This window comes from Ascidia mentula, chromosome 3 (assembly GCF_947561715.1).
Source record: "Ascidia mentula chromosome 3, kaAscMent1.1, whole genome shotgun sequence".
NCBI classification, from domain to species: domain Eukaryota; kingdom Metazoa; phylum Chordata; class Ascidiacea; order Phlebobranchia; family Ascidiidae; genus Ascidia; species Ascidia mentula.
Window position 1 is genome coordinate 2,541,513 of NC_138568.1, and position 18,779 is coordinate 2,560,291.

Consider the following 18,779-nt stretch of genomic DNA (forward strand, 5'->3'; position numbering starts at 1 on the left):
TGATTGCAAAGAATTTTATAAAGAAGAGAAGCCCTGACTTTACATGCAACTTACTAGCGACGCAGTATCACAGCAGGCGAGCGATGTTTCCCAATTGTCGAGCCTACGCGGCCAACGAAGGATTCAAGTCGCTTCTGGCGGTAAGTTGGCATTTTGGTCGATGCAAATTACTCTTCAAGCTCCACCGACTTCGACCAAGGGCGCTGGTAGAGGCAGATTTCTCAATGCAATTCGAAATTTTCTTGCGTTGCTGGACTGGGCAATCGGCAAAGAAAGCGATTGAGCTTTCGCAAACACTGGCGCACGTACCACCCTCGTACTTGGGTTTGTTCAGCGACCTCGTGAGCGCAGAGCAAATTTTAGACGGGCGTTCACCGCCTAACAAGTTTACGGCGTCGGCCATTGCCAAACTGGTTGCAGTTTGGGGATTTAAATAACAGAAACAAACCGCAATTGGACACGTTGCTATAATAATTTATATTTTTATGCATGAGGAGGGAAATGCTAAAACGTGGTTGCAAGGTTTTGCGCCACTTTAGCAGTTTCTTGCTTTGGTGCTTATCTTATGTAAATATTGACAGTTTTTAAATAAACCCAAATTTTTGTTTTCATTAAACAATTAACTAACCATAGTGCACACGTAATCAACTTGGGTTATTTCAGATTTGGCCACAAAGCATTACGTGAAATAAAAATGTTTACCAAATTTCGAAAGTCGCTTTCTTTAAAATCGGTGGCACTTCGCACCGCAACTATGTGGCCTTTGTGCCCCGTGAACGCCCAGAGAAAGCGGAGAGCCGCAGAAATCTCGTTGACTTTGGCCCCGACGCTTTTGAGGGCCACAAAATCAATCATTATAAGGCACAAGCGATTGCAGAGTAATCTGATCCACCGAAGATCAGCAAAATCAATCCAAAACCCACTTGACTGTGCGCTGATGCACTGCGGCCTTGTCATGCGTACTTACCGACGTGGTATCAAGGTGTTAAGCGACTGATTGACGTTCGAATTGACTTGAAGGTTTTTCTACGTCTATGTCGGTTGAAACACTGCTGTTCATTAACAGTCGGCGGTTTGATTGACAGCTGAATGTAAATTATTCCCGCGTGAAACAATTTGGGGGTAATGAAAACGGCATTTTATTTACGGAAGAGCAATTTTCAACGTTGCCCTGGCGCCCTAAAATGTCGGCAATCCATAGTGGGAAATAGTAGACATTGCGCTACAATTTGCAGAGCACGAATAGGATCCGGTTACGCAGTGAAGCCCCATTGGCGCCTCAGCGTGCATTTGCATGTGAAAAACATCTGATATTACCATTGTCTTTTCATACGATCTAAATTACTCACTGTCGCACTAAAGTGTCGACCATCACATTCTTCCCTCTTTGTGATGCAAGTATTTTTCGTTCTACAGATTATCTGGTTCGCGATCAACGCCCTTCTGTTCTACTACACGTTCATGTATTACTACACAGGTCCCCAGTTCTACTACTTGCATCAGATGCTTGGGGTAAGTTGAAGCAGCAATTTTTCTTATGTTTTATCGCTGTATTTTGTACATTACCCGAAGTTGCAAACCATTGAACTTGTTTTGTCGAGGTGTATCATCCAAGGACAAAACCACAATAATCTGTTGTTAGTCACCATAAAACGGAAGTCTTTGCCTGGCCGTATGGTCGGCAAAGTAGTCTAAGACCAAGCTGCACTGATGAGACATTGTAGGTCGAAACAGTGGCCATCTGTATGCAACTCACATCATAAAACACATTAATCTGTGTTTATGGCGGGAAAGCTGAAATAACCAGCATTTACTTTTCAGTATGGACTGTGCATTAGCCGTGCAAGCGCCGCCTGCATCAACCTCAACTGCAGTGCGCTGCTACTTCCAATGTGCAAGAGACTGATTACAAGATGCAGAGGATTTAACTTCGTAAGTTAACTTGATTTCTTTTACCCCTCTGTCCCTGCGTGGAATCTTATGTTGAAATTTAGCGTGTTTTGTTGAGCGCGGTCTCTATCTTACCATTTTGCTATTCGGACAAAACCGGCTGAGAAATTGTCGACAGTGTGAGAAATGATGAATGGAAAATGGGCATTAACGGACTCTCCACGAAGAAGAAAAGCACAAAAACGATAATCAATATTTGAGTCCAACCCCTGTGGGTAAAAGATTGTGCCGCGTTAAATAACTTACGCTCTGCCCACTGTTGACCTGAAACCGGTTTAATGCCTTTATGGGTTCTAAGTTTCTCCTGATGGCTGAAGATAACCAAGATATTCCACGTGTATTGTAGAAAAGGCAATTTCGGCATTAAAGTTGTTTAAAACATTCACCACGTGTTTATTTGAGAAGGGCGCCGTTAACGATCTTGCCCGGGTAATGTCCCCTACTTTCCCGGCAAAGCCGTTGCGCGTCAGCCCCAGAACATAAACAAGACAAACCGCGTTGTTGCAGCCGCACAGGTGGCATCTCACTTATCTGTGAGGATGTGGCGGGAGGGTTGTATCGTCGACGTTGCTTGCTATAATATAGGTACTGGGTTTTCATTAGGGTAAGGTTTTCAACAACGCACATTAACGGCCTTTCGGTTTGTTGTAGTGGCTTTGAACCTTTAATGATAATGAGAAGTATTGGTTTTTACGTCGCTGCGACTGAAAAATGCTTTGACAAGTGATGTCAAACACATGCAAAGACAAAATCACTGTAAAAAGCGCATTTCAGCAAAAACTTCGCTATTTTTGTTAACTAAATTCTTTGCCACATTTTTGTATTGTTGTGGGTTGAGCTATTTATAATTATTCTTGCCATTACGAAACATTATTTGAATGACAATTAATAATTTAGACCGGCGCATTTTCTTTGTTGCCCCAACGAGCGTCAATGGCCGTCAACAACGTGGTAATCACGTGCGCATCACGGATGAGTGCGCGCCCAAGGCAACACAGAACCGCGTGCGTCGGCATCTAGCGTAAACTTTCTGCCACTGTAAACAAACCGGTCACCGTTGAGGTGACATCAAGACAGCGGCAGGTGGATCCCCGCGTTTTGGTTTCCGATTTCCCGCCGATTTATTAAATCGTCCTGGTACCGAGATTTTCATGTGTGTCGGAACCCCATTGTCTTCTCGCAGTTCACCAATGACGCAAATCCTTCATTGTCCGGAGCGTTTGCCTAGGGGTGTTTTATGTGAACACCGGATTTTTGCTGAATTACGAGCTACGCGGGGGTTCGGAAGATTTCAAATCGCCCCTCGTTAAAGTATCGCGGAATTGCAAATAATTGTTTAGGGTGCTGTCAAACTTCATGCCTCTTGGGTGAAAGGATACTGATGATGCCGTATAGTCGAAATATATATAAATATTCTTGGATGATTGTGTAATAATTTATGGTTTAAAGGTGCGTTTGAATTAAAACTTATGGTACTTTTTCAGTGCTTCGGAAGGCAGATGAGAAGGATCTTGGATCGAAGTCGATCGTTTCACATCTATTGCGGATATCTGCTCTGCGCACTCGCAGGTTAGATTTGTTGCCGCTCGAAAGTGGCAGAAGTGATGTTTTCTACTATCTCAGGGTTTTTCCGAATTCGCAATATCATATTAGCTCGTTGTTACACATTTTAACACAAAATTGGACTTGCGCTCGAAACGTGTCACTTTTCCCTCCTTTTTTGCGATAAACTGTACACTGTAAATGATTGGGGCATGGAGTCTTGGCCCCACGAGCGATTAAATCGTTAACTTTTGACGTTGTAACTTGAGCTTGCGTGATGAATCTCGGCTTCTTGAGCGTCAACACTTCGACGCACCGTAGTCGGGCGCTAAATTGCCAGGATTATCCGATGAGCGAGGGAGCTAGTTTACGGCTCAATACGTTGTTACAGAATCGGCGCACATACGCTTATTAGGACAAGCACTTAAACACGCGACACGTGGAATGCTGACAAGAGCCAAAGTTGCGGGTCCGCCGAGCCGTCATGCGTGTTGTTTTTACAGTCGAAAGTGCGGATTCCAACCACTGCAATTACCGTGTCGCGCGAGTCAGGCACTGTCTCAATGCCGCGTTGCGTTCATCTTTCTAAATATGGCCTTAGCGCGTGGGCTGGTGACTGACAGGTGTCCCACTTGGGCCGTTTGATCGTTAAAGTGAAACATCTGTTGTTGAGATATGTCCGAAATGACATTTTCACCGCGTTTTTATCCGTTTTCGCGAACAGTCGTGGCGAGCAATTGTAGGTTATTTTGTGCCGCAAATTTGTTTGGATTTCTAGGGAATGTGTGCTGCAGTGTCACGGAACCATATTTATCATTGTGCCATACTTATGCCCTTTCAAAGACGACAAAATCGTTCATCAACGGGGTTTTAATTTACTTTCTCCTGCCGGATATTCGCGACGAAGGAAGACGGTCGTTACATAAAGTAAACACGTCTAGCGCAAATGTTGTTGTAACTTGGCAAATAATCGACAAGATGTATGTTCACATGTTACATGTCTACACCTGAGAAGTCACGTACGGTGAAACCACATGAGCTGAATTCGCAATACTTACCATTTCGCTCTCCTCTCAATTAAATCGTAACGTCACAACCAAGCATTGTTCAGTCATAAGTGCGCGTATTGTCTGGAAGCGTGGCACTTGAGGGCCAATGATAAGGCGGTCGACTGATGGCGCCCGGTGTACCGGTGATGGCCAAGTGGTTCTCCACAATTGCATAATGTCGTCATTGGTAATCCCCTTTTTCTCCAACAATATAAACACCGGTTTTGAAGCACAACAGTACATTTCTGAAATATTAACTTCAAATCTACGAGTGATTAACAAAAATTTCGCAAGTTGGACGGCTTTCGGGTAGTGTAATAATGTTTCTGGTTAATTCTGCTTTTGTCTCTGCGTAAGCACAGGCGAATTAGTTATATTTATAACCCCCGGTCTACTGTGGGAATATTAACATTCCAAACCATACGCATTGGTGCGAAGGTAAACTCATTAGTCGATTTTCCCGTCAAATCATTGGCTTGAGAATGTCAGGTACGAAAATACTGAAGTCATTAACTTATGATTTCTACCAGTAACCCCTTGTGTGCTTGTGCTCGAAATGCGAAAGCCTTCTTGGTCCATTTCCCTCAAATTGAGGATCGACTTACTCTAAAACTAGAAACAGTCCGCATTAGGATGAGAGTTAAAACCGTGAAAGACGATGCTGCACTTTCTGCGAGACGCCGGTCGATAATCTGTCTGTCAAAAGGTGTTGAATGAGGAGCTGCGAAACAACATGGAACTGATACACTCGTCTGACTCCCTCGTGTCAGAGTCGCCAGACGGAGAAACAGTAGCAGGAATCGATTTGTCTGGCTGGCTGTAGACGTGAACGTGGCAGCTGTGTGCATAAACTCGAAAGAAAATGGTTGTTATTTGCATAAATATCATCTGCATCAGGTTGTTTCGGGATCACGGATTGGGTCCGGGGTTAATGTTTTCTGTTGAGATGTTTCAACCAGGCTGAATTCATCTCTACAATTTTTGCGCAAGAAAGCGAATCGTTGGTCATGACTTCTCGTACCTCGTATTTTCCCCGCGTCCGACGGCCATCGACGAACTAAATCAGCACTTCGGTCATTTCTTGGCCAAGTGCTGACGCGTGGCAAACCCATGCTTACTTGCAACTTAAAGTTCCAAGATTGAGTGGCGCGTTATTCGTGCGGTCGCCGGTGCGTCAAGGGCCACTTGGTCTCTTTGTCTTATTGTTGACGTCATATGACAGACAGGTTAACGGTTGTGAAAGCGTTTTCGAAGTTTTGCTGGTTTGGGTTTGCCTGGGGTAACGCGATTGGTTAAAATGCCAAACGTCACTTAATGGTCAGACTACCCGCAAGACATGCTAAATATATTGATATAGATAATACTTAAAGGATAATTATTCTTTGTGTCGAATACAAGTGCTTATACAGCGTATTCGACGTAGTTTCAAGATAAATTCACCAGTAAGTTGTTTCGTTCGCGTAACCATCAAGAAATTGGCCGCAGTTAATAACACAGTCGGTATAAAATACGTTCATCACTTATGTGGGATGGTGAAATTATTCGGGTAAATTGATTTTTCACGGCAAGCCGCAAACTCGAACGAGGTCGCGGAAAATGAATCCCCCACCAGGGGCACCGTTAATCCCGCGACAAAGACGCCACCTGCAGCGGCCCGTTCCGCCGCAAGACATTAAAGTTCAGTCGAGTCAGCATCTCTGCCACATGTGTGCCACATTCAGACGCCAGACAAAACAATAATAATAATCACATCAACTGTGGGGAATGAACGTCTTTCACTTGGGATGAGTAATGGTGCTTCCCAAGTACCCTGAGAAAATCCTGTGTATATAAAATGGGGCCTCGGCCAGGACTCGTATCATTGCCACAAGGGCGTCTATTGTTCGAATCGCTTTATGATTCACCGCAAATCGAAATTGCCGCGCTCGATGTTGCAAGGTTGCGAATCGGCGGCCGGTGATTGTGTGTTCGCAGTGACGTAATGCGTTCCACTTGCCGCCTGCGGGCGCCAGACAGACTTTGAAGTAAATTTAATCAACGGCGGATTGATCGCTTGTCATATTGCAATGTCTGAGTGCTGCTGCATTGGATGCACATTTACATGCGGTTGTTTTATGCTGAACTAACCAAGTTGTCACCGTTTTACTCTTGTATCCCGTGACGGTTACAGTGTGCAATGTTTACACGCTGTAACGACTTCGCACGGCCACAAACCATTATACGACCTTGCATGTTTCCAAATCCGTTTTACAACGAAATCGAACCAACTTGCCACATCCACTACACCGCTGTGGCACAGAAAGGTTTTATTGTCCCCCCCCCCCCCAACTGGAGTGGCTTTTTCCTCTTTCGACCGCAGCGATTTCAACACCACAGCCCGGAAATGTGCAGAGTCTTCGTACAACCGCAGAGTATCTATTAAGCGTGACCTGCGAACACAGGGAAGTGCTCGACATCGACAGACACTATTGTGTCGTCATAGTACCACAAGGTGATACGGTGTTTATGTTTGAACGGAAGAAGACAACAATGGTGGCGGATAGATGGGGGAGGGGGTGATGCTGGAATTACGTAGCGCTTAAAAATAGTAACTTACACTTTCTTGGGCCGCCTATAGTTGTAATGATTGTGGTTTTGGTATTATGACACGGCATGACCGCGAAGACCTTTCTTTAGTATGGTTCTCTGCCTGAAATGTCATTGGTTTGGTTTACGTTGGTGGAGGAATCGAATGAAACATTCATGCTATGAGTTTGCATCATCTCAAGCGGGCCGGACGTGTCGCAATTTCACACAAGACAGCAAGAAAATTCACTTGCTTGGAGAGCACAAGGGCGTTCCACTTGTTCGACAATCAACTCCGAAATAACCATCGGAAGAAAACCCCGCCCTCATCCGTTCTCAGGCTCTTCTTTTGCGTCATCTGCACAGCAACAAAAGCCCCCATGGCAACTGAAGTTTGTTTACAAAACTGCACGTCACATTGCACAGGTGGCCCTTATATCCTGTCGTGTGACGTAATTTCAGTCTATTGTGACGTGTGAAAGGACTTTTTAACTATCTATTTCTGAGCGATCGACGGTTACAGAATTCACAATTTTCACATTGTTTCTTTTCGCTCGATAAATTCAAATGTTCCTCATTTGGTGGGTGGACCTTTGGACCACGCCTCGCTTCCGACATCGTCGCATGAAATCAGACGGGCGGAAATGCGAAGTACGGACAAACCATCGAGCACATCCATATTTACGCCTGGCACCCGATTCCGGAAACATTGCAAGGCGATGTAGGAATTAGCGGTAGACAATTGTTTCCCAGCGCAGAAGTCACTTGGCTTCTCCCGCTTCTATATAAAGCATGTGTGGTCTCAATGTTTTGATAAAACGTATCAACGAGTTGTCAGTTTCTCGTGTGAGTCATGGGTTAAGGCCTAATTGTTGTTCTTGCAACCCTCTGAACTGTTCAACCCGGGTGAGGTGTATTTGTATTACAACGCACGAAGAAAGTGGGCATCATTACGCGTGACCACTTGAAAAGATTAAAGCACTTTCGACATACTAATCATGAATTTATCGGGACGATTTTCCCATATTTACAATTTTCAGATAAGCAAAATTAACGTGTTAGTTGCCTCCATTTCCCCCCAAGCGCTTTGTTTTCATTGTTAAAATTGTCACGCGAAGGCCTTGGAAATTTAAAACTACGCACGCGACGCACAGTTTGGGAACGCACTGCCTTCACCCATTTCGAGTCGTTTTAGTGCAAAGGATTTCTTCGTGGGCGACGTGTAGTGTCACCAGGTGGAGTTCCAACTGTGTAACGATAAACCCCACTCAAGCGGGGTTAAGTCTCAGCGGCGTAAAGCGTAAAAACGCTCCCTGATTTCGCCCGACTAACCCTGGTGACAAAGCGAGGTAATTGTGGACACCTCAAACAACTTGAAAAACGGCCTCGAACTTCGTAAATTAATGTTTGGTTTCTGGGCGTTGGACGCTAGAAAAGATACACGTGGGTGTTTTCACCCAAAACACACTGTGGTGGGATTATATGGCTCAGTTTTGGACCCAGTAGTTATCTTTCTATTGATCTTGGTGACAAGTACATCGTAGGGTTAATCTAAATATAGCATGTTTCAATTAGAAACGCTGAGTATAGATTTCGTTATGACTGTAAATCAGTACATGGATATACCATGTTGCCTTGGCAGAACATAAGAACATCAAAGAGAATGGGCGGGATTGGGCTATAGCGGTTTGTTTGCCCTCTCCTGAGTCAAGCATTATGTTTTGTTCCGTGTCGTTGCCTTCAATAGTAATGGTTACTATATTGTGGTTATGCCCAGAACAAGGACTCGCATTTATTTTGAAACCGAAACGTTTTCATAACTTTTAAGTATTTCTATTAAACTATGTTGTTATTTTGCAAATTAATTTCATAAACTTTATTGTAAACACCCCTCGTTTTTTTCACAGCTGTCCATTGCGGCGCTCACGCCTACAACGCCAACTACTTCTCAAAATATTACAACAAACGCTATCAGGACCTGAACGTGGCCAAATACGCTAACCAGGTACGTAGCCACCAAGTAATGCACATATATTATATTACTGGAGCCGAGTTAATAATGTATGCATGTACTCTGTAGAATCCTGTTGTAATGATGTTTACAACCGTGGCTGGTATTACTGGCATAATGCTGGTCGTGTGTTTGATCCTAATAACCGTGTACGCTTCTAAGCCATTAAGGTAAGGTATTTTGGTTTTTAAATATAGGATTAAAATATAAAATATCCCAAAAAACTGATCGTTCATTTCTTTGTAAAATGACGATTTTAGTGTAATGGAAAATTTTAGCACTTTTGTGCAACACAAAACGAGGCCTCTAATATGAGAGTTTAAATGACATAGGAATGCTGTTTGTGCGTGACGTAATAGTATAATAATAAGTTGTTTTTTCTTATTTTCCAGGAAAAACAACCACAACCGCTTCTGGAAGTGGCATCATCTTTTTATCGCGTTTTACCTCATCTTGTTCCTACATGGTTTTGAGTAAGTATTTACACAAGCTGTCGTTCACAGTGGTTTATTCAAAGACATACGGTGCAAAATTACTCTGCTGTAACGTAACGTATTTTTCTTCGACACCTTGACGTTTTCTAAACCCAAGGACACACACGTGTTTAAACTGCGAACCATTTAAAGTCAAAACTTTGCTTAAAGCGAGAGCGTGATACCGCGTAATACCAGAATAACGTCAATGGTATCGGAACAAATAAAGTGATTGATGATTTCACAACGAAAGGCGCGCATTCCGCAAAAATAACCACTTCCATCGTACACAGTAGTAAACACATTCCTTCCGAGCAATTCACTTCAGGCAACGAAGTAACGTTTTTCTTTCTTTGCAGTGGCGTGATAAAGTTTCAAACCAACGTCCGGGAACATAGGCCTGGGTGTTTCGTGCATGCGAACCAAACCGGCGCCGGCAAGACGCCGCAAATGGTCCAACCTGAGCCTGAACCCTTTCCGGAACCGGATACCAACACAAAAAGACAAACGTCACCGAAAAGCATGAAAACAACTAAAAAAGCCGTGATGAAAGCCGACAAAAATGAGAGACGAATTGTTTTGCCGGAGCCAGAACCAGCGATGATGAAGAAAGTAGCGCTTGCCCATCACCATGCGGTCGCCGAGCCCGAACCAATGCCAGAACATGTAGCGGTAGAGAGCAGCGCCCAGAATAACACTGCAATTTACACGATTTTTGTCGAAGGATCTTGGATAGAAGTGGAAGAGTGCGACCAACCTCCTCCCACATTTGAGTCGTGCCCTAGAGAGGTAAGAAACATAACAGCCGCTTTTGATTCAAATCAAAAACATGCATTAGAATATATTGTTGGTCTTCGAACAGCCTCTTAACTCGTGCGTTTGACAAACAAAAAAGAATTAAAAGAAAAAAACAAAGCTTCTTTAATTAGACATATTTAAGAGGTATCTAATTGTTTCTGAAAGGTAATAACTTAAAATTCCACGTTTGCTTTGATTTTAGACGTGGATATGGCTTTGCTTTCCTCTGCTCCTCTACATACTGGAAAGGTTGCTTAGATTCTTCTACGCATCCAACCACGACGCAACCATCGTTAGTTACAAACTTCACCCCAGTGACGTCATCGAGTTGAGAATAAAAAAGAAAGATTTTGTCGCCAAGGCTGGTCAGGTGAGTGCAGACCACTTTTGTTAATTACTCATTTAAAGACGGTTGCGAAGCTTGCAATAGAACACAAGACCACAGCAAGATACCTGTACATGTACCGCTTTCAAACGGTTGAAGACAAATGTACTTCGCGCAAAATTACAATGAAAATTATCTAAATAACGCAATTGGTTGCAGAGCATTTGGATCCGATGTCCGCTCATTTCCAAAGTTGAATCCCATCCCTTTACCCTTACCTCAGTTCCAAGCTCGTCCGATCCGACCTTCAGCATCCACATCAAAGTGCTCGGTGACTGGACACGTAAGTGCACGCATGCATACTTGCAGTCTTTACTCACGCCCACGGACAATTGATCAACAAAGCGAGATTTCCGTTGCCATGAGATAATTGCTGTGCGTGAAATGTATAATGTAGGAGCGTTTGGAACTATATATTATTAACTTGCACTGATATTATATGGTTGCAAATATGTGTATAAAATATACACGGTGGTATGTTGTTTGAAACTCTGGAATATTACAGACTTCCATATATCGTATTTGTACGCGAATAGGAAGCGACTTGTTTATTATACACACACAATACGCATATTTCCTGACTCGCTAATGAAAGCAGTGGTTCGCACTTATATCAAGTTACGTCCGAAGGAGCGAACACAACCAACATTCTTGTGTCTACTTACAGGGGATTTTCGTGACGTCGTTACCAATTCAGATTGGAGCGTTTACAACAGTTCCAAAGAATCGCTGGCAATCGACCGTTCTGAAAAACACGATACGACACAAACTCGAGACAATCGTTCCGATTCCGTTTCCTTGCAAGTAGAAACGGAACCTTCACAGCCAGCAAAAGAATATGACGCCCAGTCTCTGTACGATAACATCGCCAATGAAAACGATCTGAGCCTTGGAGATCGGGCTACAAGACAGACACAAGGGGAAGACGTCTGTTTTCCTATTCCTTCGGATGTAAATAAGGAGGAAGCTCCACGATTTCCTAAGATTTTTGTTGAAGGACCAACTGGAAGCGCCATGGAAGACGTGTTCAAGTTCCGAACTGCTGTTTGTTTTGCTGGTGGCATCGGTGTGACACCCTTTGCTGCCGTATTGGACACCCTCAGGTAAATGGGGATACAGGTCAACATTTAGGGATTATTGCGCAACATTTGGGTGCAAAATACTTGGTGTTAATTACTGTGAATTTGAAAGCCAAAGCTATTATGCTGTTAATCATCGTAGACGTTTCGAACACGAACTGCGTCCAACATCAGCACCATTGAATTGCACAACATCTTACTCTATTTAAATAACTTGCCATTTTGTTAATTAAAACGTATCGTAAACTCGAAATAAAGTGAACTAGCGATCAGCTTTTCAGACAGTTAAGCCTTCTTTTTTCCAGATCTGATCCTTCGACTCTTCAAAACATGAAGTTAAAACGTTTGCACTTGATCTGGGCGTGTCGTGACGTCACATCTTTCGAATGGTTCGCAAATCTGCTTCACGAACTCCAGGAAAAGGTTAGAATCTTCCTCTAACTTATAAACTTAAAACAATCACGAAGTTTCTTGTCATTAAACAGCATTTATATGCAAATAGCCATAAAATTTTTTGTGGTTTGTTGGAAAATAAACAAGTGACGCTGTTGTGTTTTAGCTGTGGGCAACCTCCCTGCCTGATTTATTGAGCGTGAGTTTGTATTCAACCAATCCCAACACTTCAATTGAACAAGAAAAGAAGCGTTTCGGCTCGGACAGATGCCGATTGTTTGTCGGCCGACCGGAAATCAATCAAGTTCTAGAACAAACATCCAACTGTCACCCGAGGTGAGAGTCATCAAAATATGCCTTTTTCGGAAGACGTGTAAGCTGATAGTACATGCCATGGGTTGAGTTGGATAAACATTAAAAAAGAAAGCACAAGTACTTAATTTCAACTGACAAACACTACTTTTTAGGCCATGGTTTTGAAACATTCGTTTTAGTGGTGTTGTTTGACCAATAACTAAACCGAAACTGAAATTTTAATGTGTTTTTTTGTGCGTCAATGGAAAATTTTAACGGTTTCCTGATTTCCAAGAACGGAAAAATAACCGTTTTTGTTTGACGTCACGGGGATATTTTACTCGCTGACACCTTTATCCGCCATCTGTCGTTTAAACCTTTCAATTGCAATTCCGGAATCTTGAGTACACCGTCTTTTGTTATGCCAAATTTCACTTCGTGACCGCCACAAAGCAACCGCGACGTCCTGTATGTCCACGGCTATATGGCCGAACTTGCTTTTTGTTAAACCTTTCAGTGATATTTACATTCGCAATTCCTGTTTTGCAGACAAACGATTGGGGTTTTCTGCTGTGGCCCGTCCGGTTTGACATCTACTGTTCGTCGGCATTGTCTCGAATGTACCTCGTCCAACGGGTGCAAGTTCGTTTTCAACAAAGAATCTTTTTGAGATGTTCCATGGATGAAATTGGACGTCGACAAAATAAACAAATCTTGTTAATCGCGCAGTTCGTCCGCCCTCTTTACTTCAAGTCTGCTATTTATTTTTTACTTTATTAGTCCTTACACTTCCGCCTGTTTTTGCCTATATTTATTTTTCTATTTGTGCCTTCAAGTTCCGCAAACTGCCCTTGGCCCGTGGCCAATAATTTAAGGCTATTTATACGTGCTTTCTATTCACCACACCAAGTGCGGCGCATCCTCTTTTATCGATATATGCAGTATTATTATTTGTGCCTTCATTAACGTGCGCATTACACACTAGAAAATTCTCCCATCTCAATACGTACCGACACTGTATACATTGCAATACAGTTTCAGGGCTTACTTGAGCAAGCACGTGTGCCCACCTTTTATGTCTTGGAATGTGCAGAACGACATGCAATGGACGTGATTGACACTTGGAATAGTTATTTATGCAACGGGAGGTGTAGTTTGTACGCACTGTAATGTCTATTAAATACATTGCATCTCTCTAAAACCTATTTATTATGTACATGAATAAAGTGCACAAATTTCACAAATGAAACCAAAAAAAACCTACAGAATATTTCCATCACAAAAGTTATACCTACAAAAGTTATACCTAAAAAAAACTAAAATGAATGACAAGTAAAAACGACAGGGTAGTACAGAATTCAAAAACACCTGTTAGATACAACCTATATACACAAGTTGCAGTACAGTGGACAGTTGAAACTGTGATGACAAGTTTTGACCTTTTAATTTTCAGCTAATTTTACATGATTTTGACTCCAAACATTTGTCAACAAGAACACAAAAATCATACTCTGCACTTTATGCATTAAAAGGAGCCAGGGCTTGAGGAAGAAATGTCCCAGCAGGACCTTCAAAATGATATTTAAAGCTGTCAGTTGCAGGTGTGGTTTCTAAATTAAACTCAGCAACTGTGACACCCCTACTGGCAACCTCTGGAGCAAACATAGCTGCAGGGTAAACTACTGATGATGTACCCACCACAATACAAAGGTCACACTTATCGATTTGACCCATGGCATTCATCAAAACATTTCGATCCAAACCCTCGTGGAACCAGACAACATGGGGTCTCAATAAACCTTTACACGATTCACACCTCGGCAGTAGGTTTGCTGGGATTGCTGCATCTGGATTGGATGGATCTGGTTCTCCTTTGCCATGCAGTGCTTCACATATGGGACTGTCTCGGTTTTCTTTTACATCTCCACATTCAGTGCACCTGGTTTTAAACAGTGTGCCATGCAGCTCAATGAGATTTTTTGAGCCAGCTTTCTTGTGCAATTCGTCAATGTTCTGCGTCACCACAACAACAGTCTTTCCATCTCTTGTCATTCGCTCTTCGTAATCTGCAATGGCTTTGTGTGCTGGATTGGGCAACTTTGTATTCATGACTTCCCTTCTGTAGTGGTAGAACTCCCATACCAAGGAAGGATTTTCTCTAAATGCTTCAGGGGTAGCAAGATCTTGTGCTTGCCACTTGCGCCAGTAGCCACCGGCTCCACGGAACGTTGGCACGCCACTTTCGGCACTAACACCGGCCCCTGATAAGATCAGAACATGTTTCGCATTTTCCACCTCCGCGCGAAACGCGGCCAAATCAGAACTTGGGCGACTTTCATCAGACATAGTGTTAGAAGCTATGGATAAGACCTGGTTGCATAAACGTCTGTTGCGGACAAAGTTTACCAACAAACTACGCATAACACAAACAAAGTTAGCAAAGACGAGACAGTCTCCGCTGCAAACAGCACTTGCGGGAGCAAAACGTATCTGGCGGGAGCGTGAAACCCGGAACCTACTCAAGCGCATATTGTAAACTTTTTTCTTTTTTTTTTTTACAATAGAAATCATACCTTTAAACTGAGAATTTTTGGGGGGATTGGCTATTGTATTCACGTTTTAAATTTGTTGCAGTACCCACCATGACATTTAATAAAAAAAATTGTAACCTTAACGTCGGGTTTGGCAAAAGACCGAATCTAGTCATATTTGAAATCGAAACCTGCAAATCGTAAATCGTGTGACCAGAGGGATGTTAGTTGACAAAAAAAAAATCGCCAGTTAACAAAAGTTTGAACGCGCGTTACTCGGCCACCTTACGAGGTAGCGGCATGATTTTTTCACACGATACAGATCATAGGCTGATCTTTCCAACGATACCAAAATTATTAAAAAAAAATATATTCATATTTGGTTATTAATATCATATGCGTATTATGACATAAGTCGCGAAAACAAGATTCGCTTCGCTAAATTTTAAAGCATAACATTCTACGCGCTAAACCCTTTCAAACGATATCAAAACTTTTGAAAAATTCGCTGGGGCTTGTACAGAAAAATGAATTTATATTTTTGAAACATGAAAAAATATCGATTTTTCCTTAATAACTTTTTTTATCGTTATGGCCCAAGTTTCAATTTACAACCATACAAAAGCTCAAAAATCAAGCTTTCCAAAAATATTAAACATGTCTAAAAACACATTGAGCTACCGCTGTACGAGCCGAATACACTTCAACCCTACACCCCCCACTGTAAACACGGTTTAGGGGTGCTCTGGTGCATACTTTCGCCGATAAATGTTGCAACAAAGCGAGTCGCAAGCTTTTCTTTTGCACAAACCACCTTATACCATCCCACTATCGAATGAAATCAAAGTTGAATCAATTCAGTCAGAGATGCTATGCTAAATCCAACGATTACTTACTCAAACCCGACCGTCGCCCGCCGCTTTTTTAAACCGCCAAGCCATATGTATGGGCGTCACGTACTTTCACCGATAAATGTTGCTACAAAGCGAGTCGCAAGCTTTTCTTTTGCACAAACCACCTTATACCATCCCACTATCGAATGAAATCAAAGTTGAATCAATTCCGTCAGAGATGCTATGCTAAATCCAACGATTACTTACTCAAACCCGACCGTCGCCCGCCGCTTTTTTAAACCGCCAAGCCATATGTATGGGCGTCACGTACTTTCGCCGATAGGAAGATATTTTCAAACTCCCACCAAAGCTTTGCGTGCTCCCAGCAAATCATCAGAAAAAACAGGAAGTCACGTGTGTAGAAGTGAGCTCGATCGAAATAGTTTGGCACGGCGGTGCTGCGCGCGCAAAATGGAAGCGGCGAATTGTATGAATACGTCAGATTACGCGGAGCTTTCGGCAGACAATGTTTGGCTTAGTGACAAACATATAGATGCGGCGCATTGCGTATTACATAATCAGTTCCCAGGGATCGACGGCATGCAGAGCACGTTGGCGTACTCACGCGAAATGGATAGGGTACCGACGTACACCCCACAAAAGAAGTTTATCCAAATAATTAATGTTAATAGTAGCCATTGGGTAACACTTTCAAATATTTTCGCATTAAATAACCATACCATTCAAGTATATGACAGTCAGCCGGACAAGTATGAACCGGAAGAAAAATTCGTTATTTCTAAGTTGCTAAATTTAACAAATGCCAAATACATAAATCTGGAATTCCCAAATGTGCAAAAGCAATTTGGTTCAGGTAACTGTGGGGTGTACGCCATTGCATTTGCGGTCGCTTTATGCTTTAATCACCATCCAGAACATCTAAATTTTAACGAACCATCGCTGCGAACGGATATAGAAAAAATGTTGCGCAAAAAAGAATTTGAGCCTCTTTTTAAGATGAAGAAGCTTATCGTAAACAGAAGAAAGAACAGCGAGACGGTTGCGATTCATTGTAATTGTAGACTTGCAGAAAATAAACAATACTTTATTGAGTGTAGTAAGTGTAAAGAATGGTTTCATCCGGAATGTTTAGAGCGCTCCATACCGGATGAAGCTAAAATCGAGGAGGTGCCTTGGTTTTGCGGAAAATGTTAAAATATCCAGCGGGATATTATAGTATAGGCTTGTGAATGTAACAAATGTTTAACATATGTTTTAAGTATTTTACAGGCTGGTCGCTGGGTTGTTTGTGGCCTATTTGGCTCAAACACCAAGTCATCTGTGTACCTCCTCGTGGTGCGACTGGAAGCAGTTTCGGCTGACCAAACACAGAGGCGACTAAACTTTTAAACTTTATTAAATCGGAAAAATATTTTCATAAATTTTTAATTAACTAGAACTACAAAATTTGGCGGTTTAAAAAAGCGGCGGGCGACGGTCGGGTTTGAGTAAGTAATCGTTGGATTTAGCATAGCATCTCTGACTGAATTGATTCAACTTTGATTTCATTCGATAGTGGGATGGTATAAGGTGGTTTGTGCAAAAGAAAAGCTTGCGACTCGCTTTGTAGCAACATTTATCGGCGAAAGTACGTGACGCCCATACATATGGCTTGGCGGTTTAAAAAAGCGGCGGGCGACGGTCGGGTTTGAGTAAGTAATCGTTGGATTTAGCATAGCATCTCTGACGGAATTGATTCAACTTTGATTTCATTCGATAGTGGGATGGTATAAGGTGGTTTGTGCAAAAGAAAAGCTTGCGACTCGCTTTGTAGCAACATTTATCGGTGAAAGTACGTGACGCCCATACATATGGCTTGGCGGTTTAAAAAAGCGGCGGGCGACGGTCGGGTTTGAGTAAGTAATCGTTGGATTTAGCATAGCATCTCTGACTGAATTGATTCAACTTTGATTTCATTCGATAGTGGGATGGTATAAGGTTGTTTGTGCAAAAGAAAAGCTTGCGACTCGCTTTGTAGCAACATTTATCGGTGAAAGTATGCACCAGAGCACCCCTAAACCGTGTTTACAGTGGGGGGTGTAGGGTTGAAGTGTAATCGGCTCGTACAGCGGCAGCTCAATGTGTTTTTAGACATGTTTAATATTTTTGGAAAGCTTGATTTTTGGGCTTTCGTATGGTTGTAAATTGAAACTTGGGCCATAACGATAAAAAAAGTTATTAGGGAAAAATCGATATTTTTTCATATTTCAAAAATATAAATTCATTTTTCTGTACAAGCCCCAGCGAATTTTTCAAAAGTTTTGATATCGTTTGAAAGGGTTTAGCGCGTACAATGTTATGCTTTAAAATTTAGCGAAGCGAATCTTGTTTTCGCGATTTATGTCATAATACGCAAATCATATTCATAACCGAATATGAATATGTTTTTTTTTAATAATTTTGGTATCGTTGGAAAGATCAGCCTATGATCTGTATCGTGTGAAATCATGCCGCTACCTCGTAAGGTGGCCGAGTAACGCGCGTCCAAACTTTTGTTAACTGGCGTTTTTTTTTTGTCAACTAACATCACTCTGGTATCGTGTGGGGGTAAATGTATTGCACTTAAAAAAGTAGCACACCACTCACTTTTATTTTGAAGGTTTACAGTGCGTAGTATCGTTGACATTGAGGATGTGTTACAAACCAAATTGAAAAAAATGCCTTGATTGCATTGAACTTAAGTGAAACGTTGGTAAACAACTTTTGAAACCAAGTCTTACACCTACATATATAATGATGTTATTGTTTTGCAATACTACCAAAACCTTTTTTTTTAAATTTTTTAATGCTGCTTTTCTGTGGTGCAATGAAAGGTA

The 18,779-nt window shown here is 42.2% G+C and overlaps 2 protein-coding genes across 2 annotated transcripts; one reads left to right on the top strand and one right to left on the bottom strand.

Annotated features, from left to right (window-relative positions):
• LOC145893893 (NADPH oxidase 4-like) lies at nucleotides 1–13,594 on the top strand. Its single transcript, XM_082982269.1, has 14 exons — nucleotides 1–140; nucleotides 1,417–1,512; nucleotides 1,822–1,932; nucleotides 3,435–3,519; nucleotides 9,014–9,111; nucleotides 9,187–9,287; nucleotides 9,510–9,590; nucleotides 9,950–10,379; nucleotides 10,591–10,758; nucleotides 10,933–11,056; nucleotides 11,441–11,876; nucleotides 12,158–12,275; nucleotides 12,412–12,581; nucleotides 13,089–13,594. The coding sequence occupies exons 1-14, from the start codon at nucleotides 84–86 to the stop codon at nucleotides 13,207–13,209; spliced, it is 2,196 nt and encodes a 731-aa protein (XP_082838395.1). The 5' UTR covers nucleotides 1–83; the 3' UTR covers nucleotides 13,210–13,594.
• Nucleotides 13,595–13,729: 135 nt separating this feature from the next.
• LOC145893894 (NAD-dependent protein deacylase-like) lies at nucleotides 13,730–15,011 on the bottom strand. Its single transcript, XM_082982270.1, has one exon. It carries the CDS (start codon nucleotides 14,958–14,960, stop codon nucleotides 14,058–14,060), a length of 903 nt encoding a protein of 300 aa, XP_082838396.1. The 5' UTR covers nucleotides 14,961–15,011; the 3' UTR covers nucleotides 13,730–14,057.
• Between the last annotated feature and the right edge of the window lie 3,768 nt (nucleotides 15,012–18,779).